General features: G+C 52.2%; 1 protein-coding gene across 2 annotated transcripts; it reads left to right on the top strand.

Moving 5' to 3' along the window:
- The first annotated feature begins 3320 nt into the window (after positions 1-3320).
- Positions 3321-12732, top strand: VSX1 (visual system homeobox 1). 2 transcript variants are annotated; one of them, XM_060124318.1, is made up of 5 exons: positions 3321-3744; positions 6004-6082; positions 6491-6614; positions 7433-7613; positions 8807-9096. In XM_060124318.1, exons 1-5 carry the CDS (start codon positions 3321-3323, stop codon positions 9094-9096), a joined length of 1098 nt encoding a protein of 365 aa, XP_059980301.1. The 2 variants fall into 2 exon arrangements, with proteins under 2 accessions (XP_059980301.1, XP_059980302.1); XM_060124319.1 differs by lacking the exons at positions 7433-7613; positions 8807-9096 and adding an exon at positions 12718-12732.
- The last annotated feature ends 4462 nt before the right edge of the window (positions 12733-17194 follow it).

Raw genomic sequence — 17194 nt, forward strand, 5'->3', positions numbered from 1 at the left:
CTCTGCAGACCAGAGAAAGCCCCCAGGCAAAGACCTGGGTCCTGGGCACTGGAGGCCCTGCAGGCTGCAGGTGGAATGGTCAGGGCACAGATGTGGACAGGGCAAAACAGCATCTGCTACAACAGCATCTGCTACAACAGCCTTTAAAGGGGACACAAAAGCAACCGAGAAGGAGCAGACAGAGGCGGGAGGAAACTCCAGAGGAGCAGAGCCCTAGGGTTCCAACGTGCAGACACACGCGATGCTCTTTATTCGCGGTGCGCATCCCACTCCTAGCGCATCTGCGCTTTATGCTACCAGCCTGGCCGGGGGCGGCTCCGAAAAGCCCGAGACGGCTGTCGTTGAGCCACTTACACCCCAGCCAGCCTCAGCCTGGCGTGGCGAGGAGCCGGGACGCGTCCAGGCAGGGAGAACGAGGGAAGCAGAGAGCACATTCGTGGCTGGCCATAGACAGGGGCTGGAAACTTTCCCTGGAAAATACAGAGCGGAGAAACCTTTACTGATTAGTTAAATCCCAGATAATCCTGGTTGATGAAGGCAGATCCGGACCCCTTAACGGATTTAGGGTTCCAAAACGACTCCGGGGGTTGACCCAGGCGGGGCGCGCTAGAGGGCTCTGGCTCTGTCCGCAGATTTGTATATGTTGGGAGGGGAGCTGGGAGGAGCCTACCTTCCACCCCGCCGGCGGCCGAGGGGTTCCCCAACGCTGTCGCCCACTTGCGTAGACTCGGCAACCGCCCGAGCGCCCGGAGGGACGCGCGGAACGTGGGTGGGCTCGGAGCCGGCTCGCTCCATTTCCAAGTCTCCTAAAGCACTGGACGCGCTTCCCCCACTGGGCGGACGCTGCGCAGAGCGCTCGCCGGCTCCCCAGGGGTGGGGTCTTCTGAGCCGATCCCGCAGAGTCGAGGGGCGCGAGTGGACCCGCGATCCCCCGCAGGAGCTAGGGGTGGGAGTGGTGGCGCGGAGTACGTAGCGGGGCGGGGCGCTTCTTACCCGGGAATGGGCAGTAAGAATGCCCGCCCGCGCCGGGCTCCCGCCGCCGCCACGCCGCGGAAAGGAAGGCGCCCGGAGTTCAGCTCTCCCTCCATCCTGGTCCCTCCCGCGGTGTGGCCGGATGAGGAGGCAGTGACTCTTCTGTCCAGGAATTGCAAGGTCCCCTTATAGCTCCAACCTCGGGGCTCTCGGGGTCTCTCTCTGCTTCGCTTTGCTCTCCTGATTTCTCTCTCCGTGTCAGGTGTGTCAGGTGTGAGCGGGTTAATACACCTCAGGTTCTCTCATCTGCAAAATGGGTTTTATAATATCCTTCCGAAGGGGTTGGAAACCGGTGTGCTGTTGGCACTGAGTGGCGGTCACCGTGTGGTGCTGTCGAAGTTGGCCTCCTCCCGGATGGCCTTTTGGTACCTCTGGGTCCCTGGCCATCTACTCGAGGCCTCCTCTGACAGAGGCTGAGGGACAGAAACTTCGAGACCCGGGCCCAGGCGAGGGGGCGCCGTCAGCCCTCCAAGCTGCAGGTGCGGCGCACATGTCTGCCTCTGAGACCGGCCCTTGCAAATGTCCCGGACGGGGCCACCTCAAGGCCAATTGTCCAGCCTGCCTGCTCCGGACGTCTGCAAATGTGTGCATCGTTAGCTGTCTTCCTTAACTGAGGCCCCAAATTCTGATTTACAAACTTCTGCTCTGCCGGGCCAAGAGCCAGAGCATCTTGGCTGGGTCCTGTACCCCTAACACCTTCCCCTAAACCCAGAGATAAATTAGGGAGAAATTCCTGGCGGAGCCAAAAACGACGCTGGCGTCTGAAGCCGCCCCCACCCCGAGCGACTCAAAGGACAATTATCCCAAAGGAAAGTTATTGTTTTGCTAATCCCGGGAACAGCTTGCGAGGGGGAGATTTGGGTCTTCTTTTAATAATGAAAAGTTAATGCGCAGCCTCCTTAATTATCTTTATCGGAAGCCCCTCGTTTAATCCTCAGGTTTGCAGAGGACCCACCCCGAGGCGCAGCCAGCTGTAGATCCACTTTGCCGGGTTCGGCTCCAGCTCGGGTTCCTCCTCGGCTCGGGTTCCGGTTTGGCTCGGGCTCCGGCTCGTCCCCGCTCGGCTCGGGGTCCGACTCCGGCTCCGGCTGTGCTGATGGTGCGCGCAGAGACCCGTGGGGCGTCCGCGCGGCGCTGTGAGAGCTGCCGCACCGCTCGCCCTCAGGGGCGGGACTGAGAGATTCTGCTTCCCGGGTTCCGCGTTGGAGAAGGGTGGGCTCAGGGCTCCGAGCGATTCAGGTTGGGTGGGCTCATTTCGGAGTGCGAGCCAGGAGAGGTTTACCCACGTGTTTCGTTTCGCGCCCACTTTAACAAATATGGGCGCTGCACGTGAAAATCACGCTTTCTTTGAATAGTCATAAAATCTGACAATAATTTGTTAGCCTCCATGAAGAGGGGTGGGTCCCAGTAGACAGGCCCTATTTTCCAATTTACCATCCCCACTTAGGGGTCGCCAGATAAAATACTGGTACACACTTATAATTGAAAAGAATCACAGTTCATCTGAAATTCTGATTTCACTGGACCTCCTGTAATGCAGTTTGCAAAACCTGGCGCCCTTCTCCGACGCCCTGGCCCGGCCCGGCCGCTCCCGCCTCTTTCTACTTCTTCAGCTCCTTCAGTGTGTGAATTTTGCGACCCCGACGGCTCGGCCATTAGAACGCTGGGGTGGGTTTGGCTGGAGTTGGAGTGGGCACGGGTTAAATGAACGTTTTCCACTCCTTTCCCCTTGGGGATGTTCGGGGAAGGCCTTGCCTCCAGCGGTGGCGTTGGAGGGCTGGAGGAGGTCATATTGGTAGTGTTGAGGGTGTGGCTGGGAATGGGGCCTTGGTCTTAATGGGCGACTGGATGCGGGGAGGGAGGCTTCAGGGAGGCTGCGAGCGGGGCCTCCGCCGGAGTATCCGCAAGGGGAGAGAACAGAATCGGGATCTGGAACCTGCGGCTTTCAGAGTAGAGGTTGCGGGAGGGGACGACTCTACTTTAGGAATAGAGTTGTCTGCTGCCTATTTTCCTCCCACCGAGAACGGGAGTGGGGGTGGGCAGGGGGACAACTGGAAAGGAGAGGGGAGAGGGGAGAGGGAGCTGATTGAGGGGACCGCAGCTGGGAGGGCGGCGACCGAAGGGAGGGAAACTGGTGGCGTCCCCATCTCGCGGGGTCCAAGGCGTGACGCATCCGCGCCCCGCTGATTGGAGCCCTCCTGGCGCCCGACTGTATAAATCGTTCTCAGAGCTGCGCCCCCTCCGCAAAGGTGACCGAGAGAGGGTCCAGCCTCGCCGCCTAAGAAGCCATGACCGGTCGAGACGCGCTTTCCGACGGGCGTGCCAGGAGCAGGGCACTGGTGCCCGGAGGCCCGCCCACCGGCTCGCGCCCCCGGGGCTTTGCCATCACCGACCTGCTGGGCCTGGAGGCTGGGCTGCCCGCGCCTGCTGGCCCCGGGCCGGGATCCGGCTGCGAAGGCCCCGCGGCCGCGCCGTGCGCGGGTCCACGGCTCTGGGGCTCCTGCTTGGCGCGCGGGGCCCTCCCTCTGGGGCTTGGCCTCCTCTGCGGCTTCGGCGCGCAGCCCCCTGCGGCCGCCCGGGCGCCCTGCCTCCTCCTCGCAGACGTGCCCTTCCTGCCGCCCGAGGGGCCTGAGCCCAGCGCCCCGCAAGTCCCCGGCCGCCCGCCGACCCCGGCCGCCCTCCAGAAGCGCAGCGAGAGCGTCTCGACGTCCGGTAAGGAGGCCAGTCCGTGCCACTCCTGTCCCTTCCCTCGGCTCGGGCGCGCAGGGTGACACTCCGGGGCCCCGCCAAGCGCAACGCAGCCCCCCAGATCTAGGGAAGTCGGGACCCCAGAGCGTGGCCTCGCCGGGGAAGGCATTCTCGCAGCCGCGCCCTCTGCCCCTGGCCTCTCCTCCGGGTCTGGTCGCCGCTGCCCCGCGGACACCACCACCACCCGGTCTGGACCCACCCTGGGGTCTTAGCGACCCGGCCGCGGTCTCCGGGAGCCTTTCCCCCGTGCCCGCGCGAGGTTCGGCCTCTGGGAACGGTGGAGGGCGGGAGGCCTGGCCCTGCCTCGTTTGTCAGTGGCACAGAACCCGGTGCCCGCCAGAGCTGGAGGGTTCGCTGAATTGATTGACGAATTGTCCGGCTCTTGGAGAGCGCGGGGCGGAGGCCTGGAACTGTCCTCCCTGTGCTGTAAAGCGAGTCTGGGTACCGCGCTTCTCCCCTCCTTCCAGCACATGAGAAGCGAGCTCGCCCGTCTTATGGTAGCTGTGCCCATCTCCTCAGACAAGTCGGGGTGGATTGTGGGGAACAGAAGGGAGCAATGGAAATCTACAAAGACAGGGCCGAGAAATAGAGAGGTTTGGGGTGTGGGGGAAGAGAACGGAGAATTACACGAGAAGGGGTGGATGGAGAGAAACTATGTAGCGGACCGCAGAGCTGAGCATCCAGGCAGCCGAGGCAGAAAGAGTGTAGTGGTCTCCACTGCTGATTAAAGGAAGCAGGCGGGGGACTTCCCTGGAGGTCCAGTGGTTAAGACTCCGCGCTTCCACTGAAGCGGGTACGGTGGTCCGGGAACAACTAAGGTCCTGCATGCCCCGCAGCGAGGCAAAAAAAAAAAAAAAAAAAAAAGTAAGCAGACGGGATCAGCAGGCAGGCCAGCGTCCACCCAGCTCTAAAAGGACTTTGTTTCATGAGTGTCTAGATAAGATCAAATGAACCCCACTATTAGTTGTTTCACTAAAAATGCAGGAACCACCTTCATAGGATGGGCTCTTTCCATGTGAGGACCGTAAAACTAAAGGCAAAATGCAACCGCATCCTAGTCTGTGAGGGCGTTTCTCAAGACCAAGACCAACACTGTCCAGTAGAAACATCATGTGACTGCAAGTAACGATTTCTCAAAGCCACATTAAAAAGGAAAAATAAATAGTTGAAACAAATTTAAATACTCTATCTTATTTAATCCAATACATACCAAACATTGTCATTTTACATGTACTCAATATAAAAATTATTAATATTTTACTTTGGGGGGTATTAGGTCTTCAAAATCCACTGACTATTTCACATTTACAGCTGGTCTCAATTCAGATTGGCCACATTTCACGTCTCAATAACCTTATATATCTACTGGTATACCAGATTGGACAGCATGGATAGCATAATATTATAATCCAATTTTTCTGGTGAAGTAATTGATGTAGGAGTAAAACTGACATTATTTTTACTATTTTTGCATTTCTTAATTCACTTGTTAGTGTTTTGAAGCAAATATGCTTTTTAACAATGAACCTGACAATAGTTTGGTCTTCTAACCTTCATTTCAACCTAGATCTTTTGATATAATGGATCTCAAAAGATAAAGCATAGTGGAGTGGGTTCTTAAAATTATTTCACCTGCCATCTATGAATCATCTGGGCCCATTTGCCAAGAATGAATTTCCCAGATCCCACTTCCAGAGGTTTGGAATCGGTACAGCAGGGCAGGGGGCCAGCTCTGATGAGGGTCTGATGTCACAAACCTCCGTCCTCCCTTTGAGAAATGTTGGTGTATTGGTTAAGATGAGGAAGGTGAGATAGAGGCAGAAGGAAGGGGATGCATTTGGAAGCTTGAAGGGACAGGAAATGCAATTAGTGTTCAAGTAGCTTTGGCTTCACACAGTCTGGGGTTTGAATCCCAACCCCACTGTTGACTACCTGTGTGACCTTGGGCAAGTTACTTAATCTCTCTGTGACTTGGTTTCCTCCTCTGTAAAAAGAGAATAATAATAGCAGCTGTCTTGGAGTTGTTTTAATTTATGGAGAAGAACGGTGGCAATGCACGAGCAGTGCTAAGCTCAGCACCTGCAGCATGGTGTGAAAAATGCGAACTTGTAAATATTCGCATCCCCAGCAGGTTCACAGCGTCAATCCTCAAAGTAAAATCCAGAAAACAAAGTGAAAAATGTGCTTACCTTGAAAGTCCTCCCTCTCTCCTTGTGCTCACAGATGAGGACAACCCATGTGAAGACAGGAGTGACCTGAAGGCGTCCCCCGCCCCCGGCAAGAGGAAGAAGCGGAGGCATAGGTACCTGCCCTCACCCCTTTCCTTGGGACACAGTGCCTGAGAACCAGCTGGCCCTGCATTAGGGCAGCAGCGGGAAGGGCTCAGTAGCCACTTGGGAATGTAATTCTGCAGTTCCCAGGGGGCTGCAGGTCAGCCTTGGTAGCATTTTAAAGACACAGTTTTGTGGGGCTTTAAAATGGGTCTTCTTAGAATGAGTTGATGGAATTCACTGAGGAGAAAAAAAGACCTAAAGAACTTTGTTTGGTCTGAACTAAATTGTGGACTTTCCAGAGGCTAATCATTCAGAGGTGGGGCGTCCAGTTTTCATGAAGTAGACAAAGAGGGGCCAGGCATGGGGTCCTCTGAGGCTGGAAGCCTTGCAGCCTCCTGTGGACATGTGCCCACGTGTGTGTTCGGGCCTCCCTCCAGGACCGTCTTCACAGCCCACCAGCTGGAAGAGCTGGAGAAGGCCTTCAGCGAGGCCCACTACCCTGATGTGTACGCCCGGGAAATGCTGGCCGTGAAGACCGAACTCCCCGAAGACCGAATACAGGTGCAGGTCCCACCACCCAGAGACACCACAGAGAACATGCTGCCCTTACATGCAATGAGTCAGCCCATAGCCACCTCTAAACAGCCCAGCGCTTCCCCCTCCACACCCAAACCGCAGGTTACTTAGATGCTAGAGCTTTCCTTTGTGTTCATTTAGAGAGGATGACCCCTGTAACCTTCAAGCCTTTTTTCCTTTTATTAAATCATTCTTAAAAATTACACAGTGTGTGCTGCATCTAGAAACTATGTCAAGATATTAATGAAAAAATGACTATCACTCCATTGCAAACCCTCAAAGAAACCAGTGTAAATTGCCTGACGAGGCTTTTCTGCAAACTGCCCCCATGCCATATGCACATCTGGCCCTGGAACATGCACTCACAGGCACACAGGATTGGTCTTTGTCTTTCTAGAAAGCCGTCCTGTGTGTGCCTCAGCCTCTGTGCTGACAGCACATCCTCGCCAGGTCAGAAGATATGCCACTCACTCTTTTTAAACAGCTTAACAATAGTCGACACTATTATTAAGATAAAGCAATCCAACAACCGAGGTTAGAAGAGACCATTGCCCTGGTGAACTGCTCCCATCAGTGTAAAAGTCAGCTTCTTTACACACTGTGGGATACTCTGATTTTGTTTTGTCATCCCTGACCCCGTGGAGACGTCGGTGGAAACTGGTCCCGATCACCCAGCACGACCAGTCCTGCGAGCCACGAGAAAGGCCTGGGTCCCAGGTGCCCCCAAGACGGTGCACCTGTGCCCCTCTGCGCTGCGGTCTCCTCCCGTAAGCCCTTCTGCTTCCCCTCCCGCCTCAATCCAGGTCTGGTTTCAAAACCGGCGGGCCAAGTGGCGGAAGCGGGAGAAGCGCTGGGACGGCAGCAGCGTGATGGCTGAGTACGGGCTCTACGGGGCGATGGTGCGACACTGCATCCCGCTGCCCGACTCAGTCCTCGGCTCCGCGGAGGGCGGCCTGCTGGGGTCCTGTGTGCCCTGGCTCCTGGGTAAGGAAGAGGGTCCTGTGGCCGCGTCCTGCCAGAGATGTTGGGGGCCCCCATGCCCAGTGGCCGTTGCCAAGCCAAGCAATGTAAATTTACTCAGATTCAGGCCCAGAATATCACATCCGATTTTTAATGAATTACAAGGCTTGGACTCTGATCAGTTGCCTTATTTTTCATTGGAACTACGTAGGCAGTGTGTAGACAGATCCAATCAGGCCCTGGTTTTATGAGTGGAATGACACACTTTCATTATATGAAATATGTTTCCCAAATGTTGAGAGCTGTTAGAGGTTTTGGAAACCATACAGTTCAGAGCTCATGGTAATAGGAAGCGGCAAGGCGCAGGCAGTGAACCTGCAGACTGTTAACCCCTTGCACCCTGGACTCAGGAGGTCCAGTTCCTTGTCCTGGCTCGGCCATTAATAATCTGCCGTGCAGCTGTTCTGTCCCCTAGTTCTTGGTGCTGGGACAGTCTTCACTGGTGAGGTCCAAGCTTTGAGGCTGGGCATTCTGAGGAGCTGGTACCCTTCCTGGTCTGTTGGCTGTTACCAGAGACACTCGGGCTTGGAGGAATGAGTGACAGACAGCATGCTGGGCAGGGTGTGAGATTAGGATTAGGGGGCCGAGGGGGCATTTTAGGCTGGGGAGGAGGAGGAGTTTTGTTCAGCAAACGCTTTTTGAACCCTTACCCACCTGACACTATGCCGGGACTGAAGAAACCAATCACCTTTGCCCTCAAGGGTTGGAGAACCTGGAGGGAACTTTGGGCAGGTAACCGGGCCCACCCCTCTGAGTTTACACGAGCAGGTGGGGTGGAGCTTACTGAGTCCGCAGGTCTGTGGTCGAACAAGAAACTGGGCCTCGTGCTGCCAGACATCTGACTTTTTGAGAGAAGCTGGAAGTTTGACTTTTGATGTAAATCTCCTGATTTTAAAATGTTGCCAACAAGTTTTAAAATAAAAATTTAAAAATCACCATGTCATCCAAACAAGGCACTTTGCTGGCTGTGTCCAGCTGGCAGGCACCAGTCTACAACCCCTGATGTTGAGAGTTACCTACGAGACTCTCCTGCAGGCCCCAAGACAGGTACCAATAAGGGAAATTCTAATGGGAGTTAGAGAACAGTGACATGGAAGAAATTGACTTAATTGCTGTATTTAGAGATATGTTTTTATTTATTTTCCTTTTTTTGCAAGGGATGCATAAAAAATCCACAGGGATGATAAGGAGAGCAGAAAGAGAAGAAAAGCTGGCAGGACTCTGGGGCTCTGACCATCTCAAGGAAGGTTCTAGCCCACATCAGGCAGGACCCCAGAGGGGCTTGGAGGAAGGCAGCCCTGAGAGCGGCTTGGAAGACGTGGCCATTGATCTCTCCAGCACCACACGTCAGGAGACCAAGAGAGCGCAGCAGGGGTCTGGTGCCCAAGGATGTTCAGACTCTGAGGGGCTAGAGGGGCTCCAGCCAGGGAAGGAGGGGGCCTTATGAGGCTGCAGGTCCCCTCTCCCCCACCAAAGGCTGGAAATGTGCACATTCCTCACCACCTTTTTTCAAAAGACAAAAGTTGTCAAAGACAAATACTCTCAGTTGGATTTTCTTCTTCCGGTGTCAGGATGAACTGCAATGCCACTTGCTTTAAGAAGACAAATGGTGACTTATGGAAAATTCCACTTCATTCTAGAATGGAAATCATTCCTTAAAGGCACATGAATCAGTTAATTTGGTGTAAAACTTTTATTCTCTTCTGTAGAACTTGAGGAGGGAGGATATTAAGTCCAAAACCCATTTTCACTGCCAGACATCCCAAGATTTGGTTCAATATACAGTGTAGACTCCCAGGTTAAGTCTGCTGTCCTTACTCTGAATCCAAAATTATTTAACCTACAGAGAATCATATATCTTCATAGATACTGAAGACTTCATGCAGACCTCATATGAATGAAACATAACATTTTTACCTTGAACTTGGCTTTGGACTTTTTCATTTTCTTGTTAGGCAATGATTCTGTGTCCTCCTGAGTGTCATTTGATCGGGTCTGTCATTCCAACCAAGAAAGTCCTCTCTCCCTTCCCTTCTGAAACAGCACAGGACCATATCTGAACAACTGTTGAATATCTATAAACAGTGTTTTAAGTTCAGACCAGGCTTCTTGGTTTTTTAAAATTTATGTTTGAGAGCACTTTAGTGACTTGATTTCGTGAATGTTTCCTCGCCTGTATTTCCTTTCCTTTATTTATTATTTTAAAATAAACGCTTTGTGGTGTGTTGGTGTCTCACACACCCCCTCTGTCTGCACGTGCACCTCCTGCTGCCCCTGCCGAGGGCGCCTCCTTTAGCCTGGAAACATTGTACCCCAAGTGTTTCACGCTCGGGCTGCAGCACTTACCCTGTGTCGCTCTGTAAACTCCTATGGGGCAGCGTCGGTGTCTCATTCTCTTTTCTGAGTTCAGAGTCCAGAGCTTACACCTTGCTGATGGGGAGGCTGAGGGGGAAACACGGCTCTCCTTGAAGAAGAAAGCGTGGGAAGGAGGGTGAGGACCCTCTAAGCAGGTGGCTTCCTCTGGGAATGGGCGCCGCTGCCCTTCGGGCTGGGCCTAGCTCTGCCGTCTCTCCGGGTGAGAAAACACAGTTTCCTTCCTTTGGTCTGTTTCTCTTATCCTGTGATTGTCCCAGACTTTTGTGAAAATTAAATGTCACCTATCCTTACTGCAGCAACAGCAGCTAACAATGAGCCCCACCTTCTCTCATTCATTCTGGCAGCAAGAGCTCAGCTGAAGCCTGGGGCTGATGGCGGGAGGGCAGGTGCTGGGAAGAATCTGGAAGTCACCTTCTCTCTGTCCCGCTGGACCTGCAGAGCAGGCTCTGAGCGATGTGGCCACACCTGTTCTGGACCCTCTGCTGCCTCAGGCTGGTTCTCAGATTCTTGCCTCCATCTCTCTTCCTAGTTTATCCAGGCTTGAGTTTGGGGGAGGGAGCTAGTAACCTGTGCAACTTACATACAGCACACTCATAAAATAAAATATTATGCAGCCACTAAAAATGATAGCAATGAGGCATACTTACATGGAAAGACGTTCATGAGATGTTGCCATGTGGGGGCTTCCCTGGTGGCTCAGTGGTTAAGAATCCGCCTGCCAATGCAGGAGACATGGGTTCGAGCCCTGGTCCGAGAACATCCCACATACCATGGAGCAACTAAGCCCGTGTGCCACAACTACTGAGCCCACAAGCCACAACTACTGAAGCGCACACGCCTAGAGCCCGTGCTCCACAACAAGAGAAGCCACCACAATGAGAAGCCTGTGCACCGCAGTGAAGAGTAGTCCCCACTCGCCACAACTAGAGAAAACCCATGCGCAGCAACAAAGACCCAACGCAGCCAAAAATAAATTTTAAAAATTAAAAAAAAATTAAACGTAATTATAAAAAAAAGTTGCTGATTGAAAACTCCTAAATGAACCTAAAAACGGATACAAGTAGAAAAAATATGTAAAGCAGAATAAAAATGAAATAAAGAAACTTAACTGCCATAGAACTATACAAATAGTGGACAAATTTCTAGGCAAAATTATCTAAAAAAGGAGAAAACAGGAAGAGGCAAAAGAGAAAGGGACTAGAACCAGTAATATAGACCATTTTAAATGTATAAGGACACTAATGTCTCAGTTTTTTCAGTCATAAAATGGGGATCATAATAGAGCACCCTTGTTTTCGTGGATATTAAATGGAAGGATGTGAGTAAAGTGCTTACCTCGGTTTCCAGCATGGTAGAGAAAGAGCAAAATAAATACTATTGTTACACTATTACTGGCATTCCCGTTAGTATCAAGACCCCACTGAGAACACTTGTCATCATCATTATTTAGCAACATGGGATCCACTAAGTAAACCATGGGATAATAACCGGTTGGAACACTGTGCAAACAGCGTTTAAGAAGAGCCCCAGGGGCACAGCAGAACTCCACCCGGGGGCCACTGGGCACAGGAGAGGGACATGCCCAACGTGGACAACCATGCACTGTCTGGTGAACTTAAATCTGGGCTGGGCCTTCCAGCAGCTGGGGGACCCAGGTAGGGTCTGTCCTTCTGCCTCCAGTCGCCCGTCCTGTTTGTCCAGGCCAGGGTGCTTGGCTCTCCACAGGCTTCCTCACTCCCCATTGGTCAGAACTTCTGTCACTCTTGGGCCTAAGCCAATCGTGAGTCAAGGGGGCAGAATTCCTCGTTGGGCTTAGACCAAAAATGCACCTGTGTTCCCCAAGCTTCTCTCGCCCTAGAGCTAAGTATATTTGGGCTCCTTCCAGCAAAGAAGAAAAAGGAGTGGCCGCTGACCAGCCAAGGGACAGGCTGGCCACAGGCAGGATGTGAAATAGTATATGTGACACTAAAAAAGAAGAAAAGAAGGCAGATGAAATTCCTTTGAAACGTTCAGAGCATTTATCTTTGGATCATGGGTAAATGGATACTTTTGGTCTTTTTTTCATACTTTCTAAGTTTTGTAAAGTTAGTATGTAAAAATATAATAAAATAGGGATTATTATTATTAATAATATTATTAAAATAGAAATTCCTCTTTCTCAATTTAGGGCGAAGCACACATAGGACAAAATCTCATTTAAAAATACAATGAAAACGTTTAAGGATAGAGTCCGTATTTTGCCTGCATCTCCTGTCAGGTCAACAGAAGTGCCAACTTGACAGGAAACACACAGTCCCCTTCAGCCCTTACTCAAATCATGCAGCAAATTGGAATCTGACCACTGACAGCAGGACTGAATTGTTTCCAGCTTTCAAAATTGCTTTCCAGCTGAAATGTGGCTATAAAAGCCTAAAAGGAGATTTTTAAAAAATTATAATTTTAGCAAGGCCAATCTGGACAGATTCCTACTATGAACCAGTGTCACCCCCGCTGCACTTTGGGGACAGGAGCAGCACATCAGTGCCTGAGAAACATGCGTGACTCCAGGAGATATTTTCAGAAATGACAGAAGAACAAGATATAGCAATCAGTGTCGTTTTCTTAAGTTTACCAGTATAAATACAATAAACTAAAACTATCATTCTCTGTGGTCTACAAATCATGTCCATATTGTCATTTTTTATTCTCACAGCAGGTGAGAAACTGAGCTGCAGAGAAATTAAGTGAACTTGCTAAACTGATTCTCAAGTTTGTAAGGCTCGGGGCCAGAAGAGCTAAGCCAGCCTTGAAGCAGACGGAGGCGGCGACTTGCTTTTCCACATGTGGACACTTGGGTGAAGCTGTATGGTCAGGCCTGAGAGTGCTGGCTGGGGAAGCAGACAGACCCAATAGCAGGGAGCATACGCGCATGCGGATACAGAGGTGGCAAGGCCGGCCACGAAGGAAAGGGCTCACTGTTTGATATGTTATTGGGACAATTGTTTATCCAAACGGGGAAAAATGAAATGGACATCGGTTTCACACCTCACAGGAAAATATGTGCAGGTGGATTAGACAAATGTGAAAGGCAGAACTATAAAGCTTTTAGATGTTTGGGTCTAGAAGATGCTTCAGTTGCCCCAAGGCTGTGGTTCAAAACAACCATTTTATTTTGCTGACAGTTTTGTGGGTCTTTCTTCAGCGAGGCTTACCAAGCCTCAGCCCCTTTCCATCCGTCTATCATCTCATCTCTCTGTCCACACATTATATTTTTCCGAACCATTTGAGACTAAGATGCATACACCATCAGACCCCTTATCTCTGTTTTTCCAGCTTGATTGAGATATAATTGATTGATATACCATTGTGTAAGTTTGAGGTGTACAATGCGCTGATTTGACACATGTGTAATGGCAGCCAAAGAACCCCGGGCCATTGATCTGATATTGGTCTTGGGATTCTTTAGAGCCTCACTTTGGAAGCTGAGTAGGGGTTGCAAAGGTTTCAGAATCCTGGGAATGGGACCAAGAATTTTGTCTTGGGTATAGCTCTAGGGAGACCTGCTCTCAGAGAATTACTGTGAAACTCTCTGTTTTCCAATGTTAACTTCTGCTCATTCAGGTCCCGTTCACAGGATTTCATCAGGGACCCCACAGGCTGCTGCATACCCTGTTTTGGTGCATGACCACCTTCAGCTACACCCTCTGATGTTGCCAAAGTTTGCTCCTCTGGGGAGTTTCTCACACAGCTGTGTTCTGCCCAAAATAAGCGTGCTGTGTCCCTGTCACCACTGATGGTCCCTGTTAGTGCGCGCCCCATGTGCAGGGCTCCCCGATGATGCAAAGGGCTCAACAACCTTAGGACAGAAAGCACTGATCTCCCAAGTGTATTGTATTCTTTCCCAAATCTATTACCCGGCTGGTGAGAGCAGAATCACACCCATGACATCTGGGCCCAAGGAAAGGCGCGCAAAGCTGTTCTTACAGAAGCGCCCTCCAAGTTAAGGCTTCCACACAGATATCTATCAAGGGACTTCCCTGGTAGCACAGTGGTTAAGAATCTGCCTGCCAATGCAAGGGACACGGATTCGAGCCCTGGTCCGGGAACATCCCACATGCCACGGAGCAACTAAGCCCGTGTGCCACACTACTGAAGCCTAGAGCCCGTGCTCCGCAACAAGAGAAGCCACCGCAGTTAGAAGCCCGCGCACCACAATGAAGAATAGCCCCCGCTTGTGGCAACGAGAAAGCCTGCGTGCAGCAAAGAAGACCCAACGCAGCCAAAAAAAAGGTATCTATCAAAAGGGAACGGTAGAGACCCATGGTTTCGTTCTGACTTCTTTGGATCCTCCCCACTTCTTAAAAATTCATCCAAGGCTGGCTGCCTTTTCGCCCTTTCCATCAAAATAAACGGATAAATAAATCAATCATCACCAATAACATGCTGGCGCCACCTGTTGGCAGGCATGTGGCTGTGCTCTGGCCTGACTTGCGGGTCAAACATCTAAAAGCACAGCTTGAACACGTTTGTGTAGAGGAATTTGTTTTTCTACCCATCCTTCCAACCCACCCACTGAGTCACCGGTGGTGGTCGTCTCCCCTTTGAAATATCTACAGTCATGTAACTGTCTCGTTAGCCACCCTTTCTGTGGTTAAACTGCCCAGTTTATGATACTTTGTTATAGGAGCCCACATGGACTCAGACAAAAAGGCCTCATCTTTTTTCAATTTATCATCATTTAAAATAAATAATTCCCGCTATTCCCTATGCCCAGTCCACCACCTTAATCTCTCTCTGCCGCTTACACTAGATCTCTCCTCTCCTTCCCCAGATTGTCTGTCCCTCAAGTTCAGGACTGTTCTGGACGCAACTAGCCTTCGTTGATGAGGGCCTCATTGTTCAGGATATGCTCCTGGACTTCCCTTGATGGAGACGTGGCTTCGAGGCCTGCGCCGTGTTCTTCCTGTCCGCTGGTCCTGAAGCAACTTCAAAGTTAAAGGCAGAATCCATCACTAGGTGGCAGTGTTGGCCAGCTTTAAAGTTTGTCAAAATGGGCACTGGGTACTAGAAATTTGATTGTTTTGTTTTCTATCCCTCATCTTCCCATTCAATCAATCCACAATCAATCAATCAGTCCAGATTCATTGGGTCCCTGCTCAATCCACACACACCCTCCTGGATTCTCAGCTGGTGCCTTCAGGGCTGGGCTCTGTTTAATTTCTTTGGGACCCCCAGGGGCCAGCCCCAGAGGAAGTGGTGTCCACCCCAGGCGGTCAGCACATGTTTGCTGGCTGACCCTTCCCTGTCGTGGCCTTTGTCTCAAGGTCGTGCTCATATCATAACTCACTTTTGGGTTGATTGAGCTGAGAGGCTGGGGAGCCCCAGAGACATTCCTGAGGCCCCAGGTAGGGACGGTGATGTGTTTTCAGCTGTCTCTGCTATCTCAGGCAGAAAAAGAGACTGATCTCTCAGACCAGCCCAGAAGCTGCTCCCTGGTTTCACTCCGTACCTCTCATCCTCCTCTGATTCTGAGGAGCCCAGCATCCAGGGCGATCACCGCCAAACGAGTGTCTGAGCAGGGATTTCCACTGGCCTGAGACCATAAAAGGGACAGGGCAGCCACCACTGAGCATCGGGACCTCGGGTTCAGAGTGAGGGGACTGCACAGGCCTCTGCCGGACGATGGACCTGCAGGATGAACCACGAGGACAAGTGGCCACGGGGGCTTTCTGGCGTGTGTGGGAGACCCACAGGCTGTTCAGGATGAGGTCTTGGTGTGGGAGCTGGCTCTTCTAAGCAGTGTTGCCCTTGGCCGTCCTGCCCCCTTGCCCTTGGCAGTAGAAGCATCCTCCCCCTCTACCTGCCCGCTGCTCGCGGTTCGGTCTCAAAGGAAACTCCGAGAGTCAGCCGAGAGCACCTTCCCTAGCTGCCCAGCCCCTCAATTTTTAATTTTATGCATGTCAAAATACAAACATTCCCAGCCAGAACTGCTGCCATTCTCAGAAGCTGTTGGACCAAAATCTGTTTATCCCTGGCTGCACTTGAGTCCAGGATACAGTTGGTTCTAGGGGGACCGGCTTCAACAGGAGACCGCAGGAAGTGAGCTGGGGTTCGGGGGTGAGGGGAGGGAGGCATGACTTCACTGCTGGAGCCCTGAAGTGGGAGGAGAAACAGCAGACTGAGGGGAACAGCAGCCCTCTAGCTGGGAGGGGGGAGTCTACTAGTTGGGAGCCAAAGAAAGACAAGGGAAGGGGCGGGGAGGGCATGAGATTTAAGCTCATTAGCCCTTAAATACGCCTGTGCGACCCCCATGCCTTAGAAGTTATGATTTTACGGAAACAGAAAAAGCCGGATACTCTGTCTGCCATATCCCCATCGGGATGAACACAGCACCTGGCGTTCGAGAGCCGACGGATTCAGAGTCTGGCTCCCACTCATTCATCTTGCACGTGACAACACCGAGGCACTTACTGCACGGTGGGCTGGGGGCAGTGCAAGGGCCTGGTGCGCTTGTCCTGGCTCCCTGACAGCGCCCTCTGTCCACCCGGCTTCCTCGAGGTGGACGGAGGAGGAAGCCAGGGCTTGATCCACGGGTGACGGTGGCCACGGCTCACAGTTCCTAGAGCTCGGCCCTCAGAGGGACCTTCTGTGTCTGGTGATTGCCCCTGGCCTGCTGCCACAGCAAGTGTCCATGCAGACAGGCGGGAGGGGCCGTGGCTGTGAGGTCCCTGTGGACCTGGGCAGCGAGAGAACCGGTTCCTGGAGGTACCAAAGACACATCACAGGAGATGCCACTGTCTTCTCTGATGGTGCTCTTGACCACTGTGGACTGTGGGAGTGTCTGCTGGGGGCCACGGAGAACTCAAAAGCCAAAGTCCTTCTTGTGGTTTGTGGATGGATGACACCTCAGTCTTTGCTGCTCACAGAGGGCTAGAGGGAGTTAAGGGGTTCCAGGATTTGGTGTTGACAGCATTTAGGGAGCTTGTTGCAAGAGCTGCATGAGAACAGACCCACCCCGAGGTCTGCTGGCTCCACATGGCCCCATCCTAAGCAGATGGGGGTCCCCAGCTCTGGGAGGACACCACTGCCAGCCCTGTGCCACCTGGAGTCTGTTCTGGTTTTCACATCTGGTGTCTCCCACTCGTTGGTGGTGAACCCTCCTGCCCTGGAGCTGCTGTGTGCATGCTCCC

This window comes from Lagenorhynchus albirostris, chromosome 15, assembly GCF_949774975.1.
Source record: "Lagenorhynchus albirostris chromosome 15, mLagAlb1.1, whole genome shotgun sequence".
NCBI classification, from domain to species: domain Eukaryota; kingdom Metazoa; phylum Chordata; class Mammalia; order Artiodactyla; family Delphinidae; genus Lagenorhynchus; species Lagenorhynchus albirostris.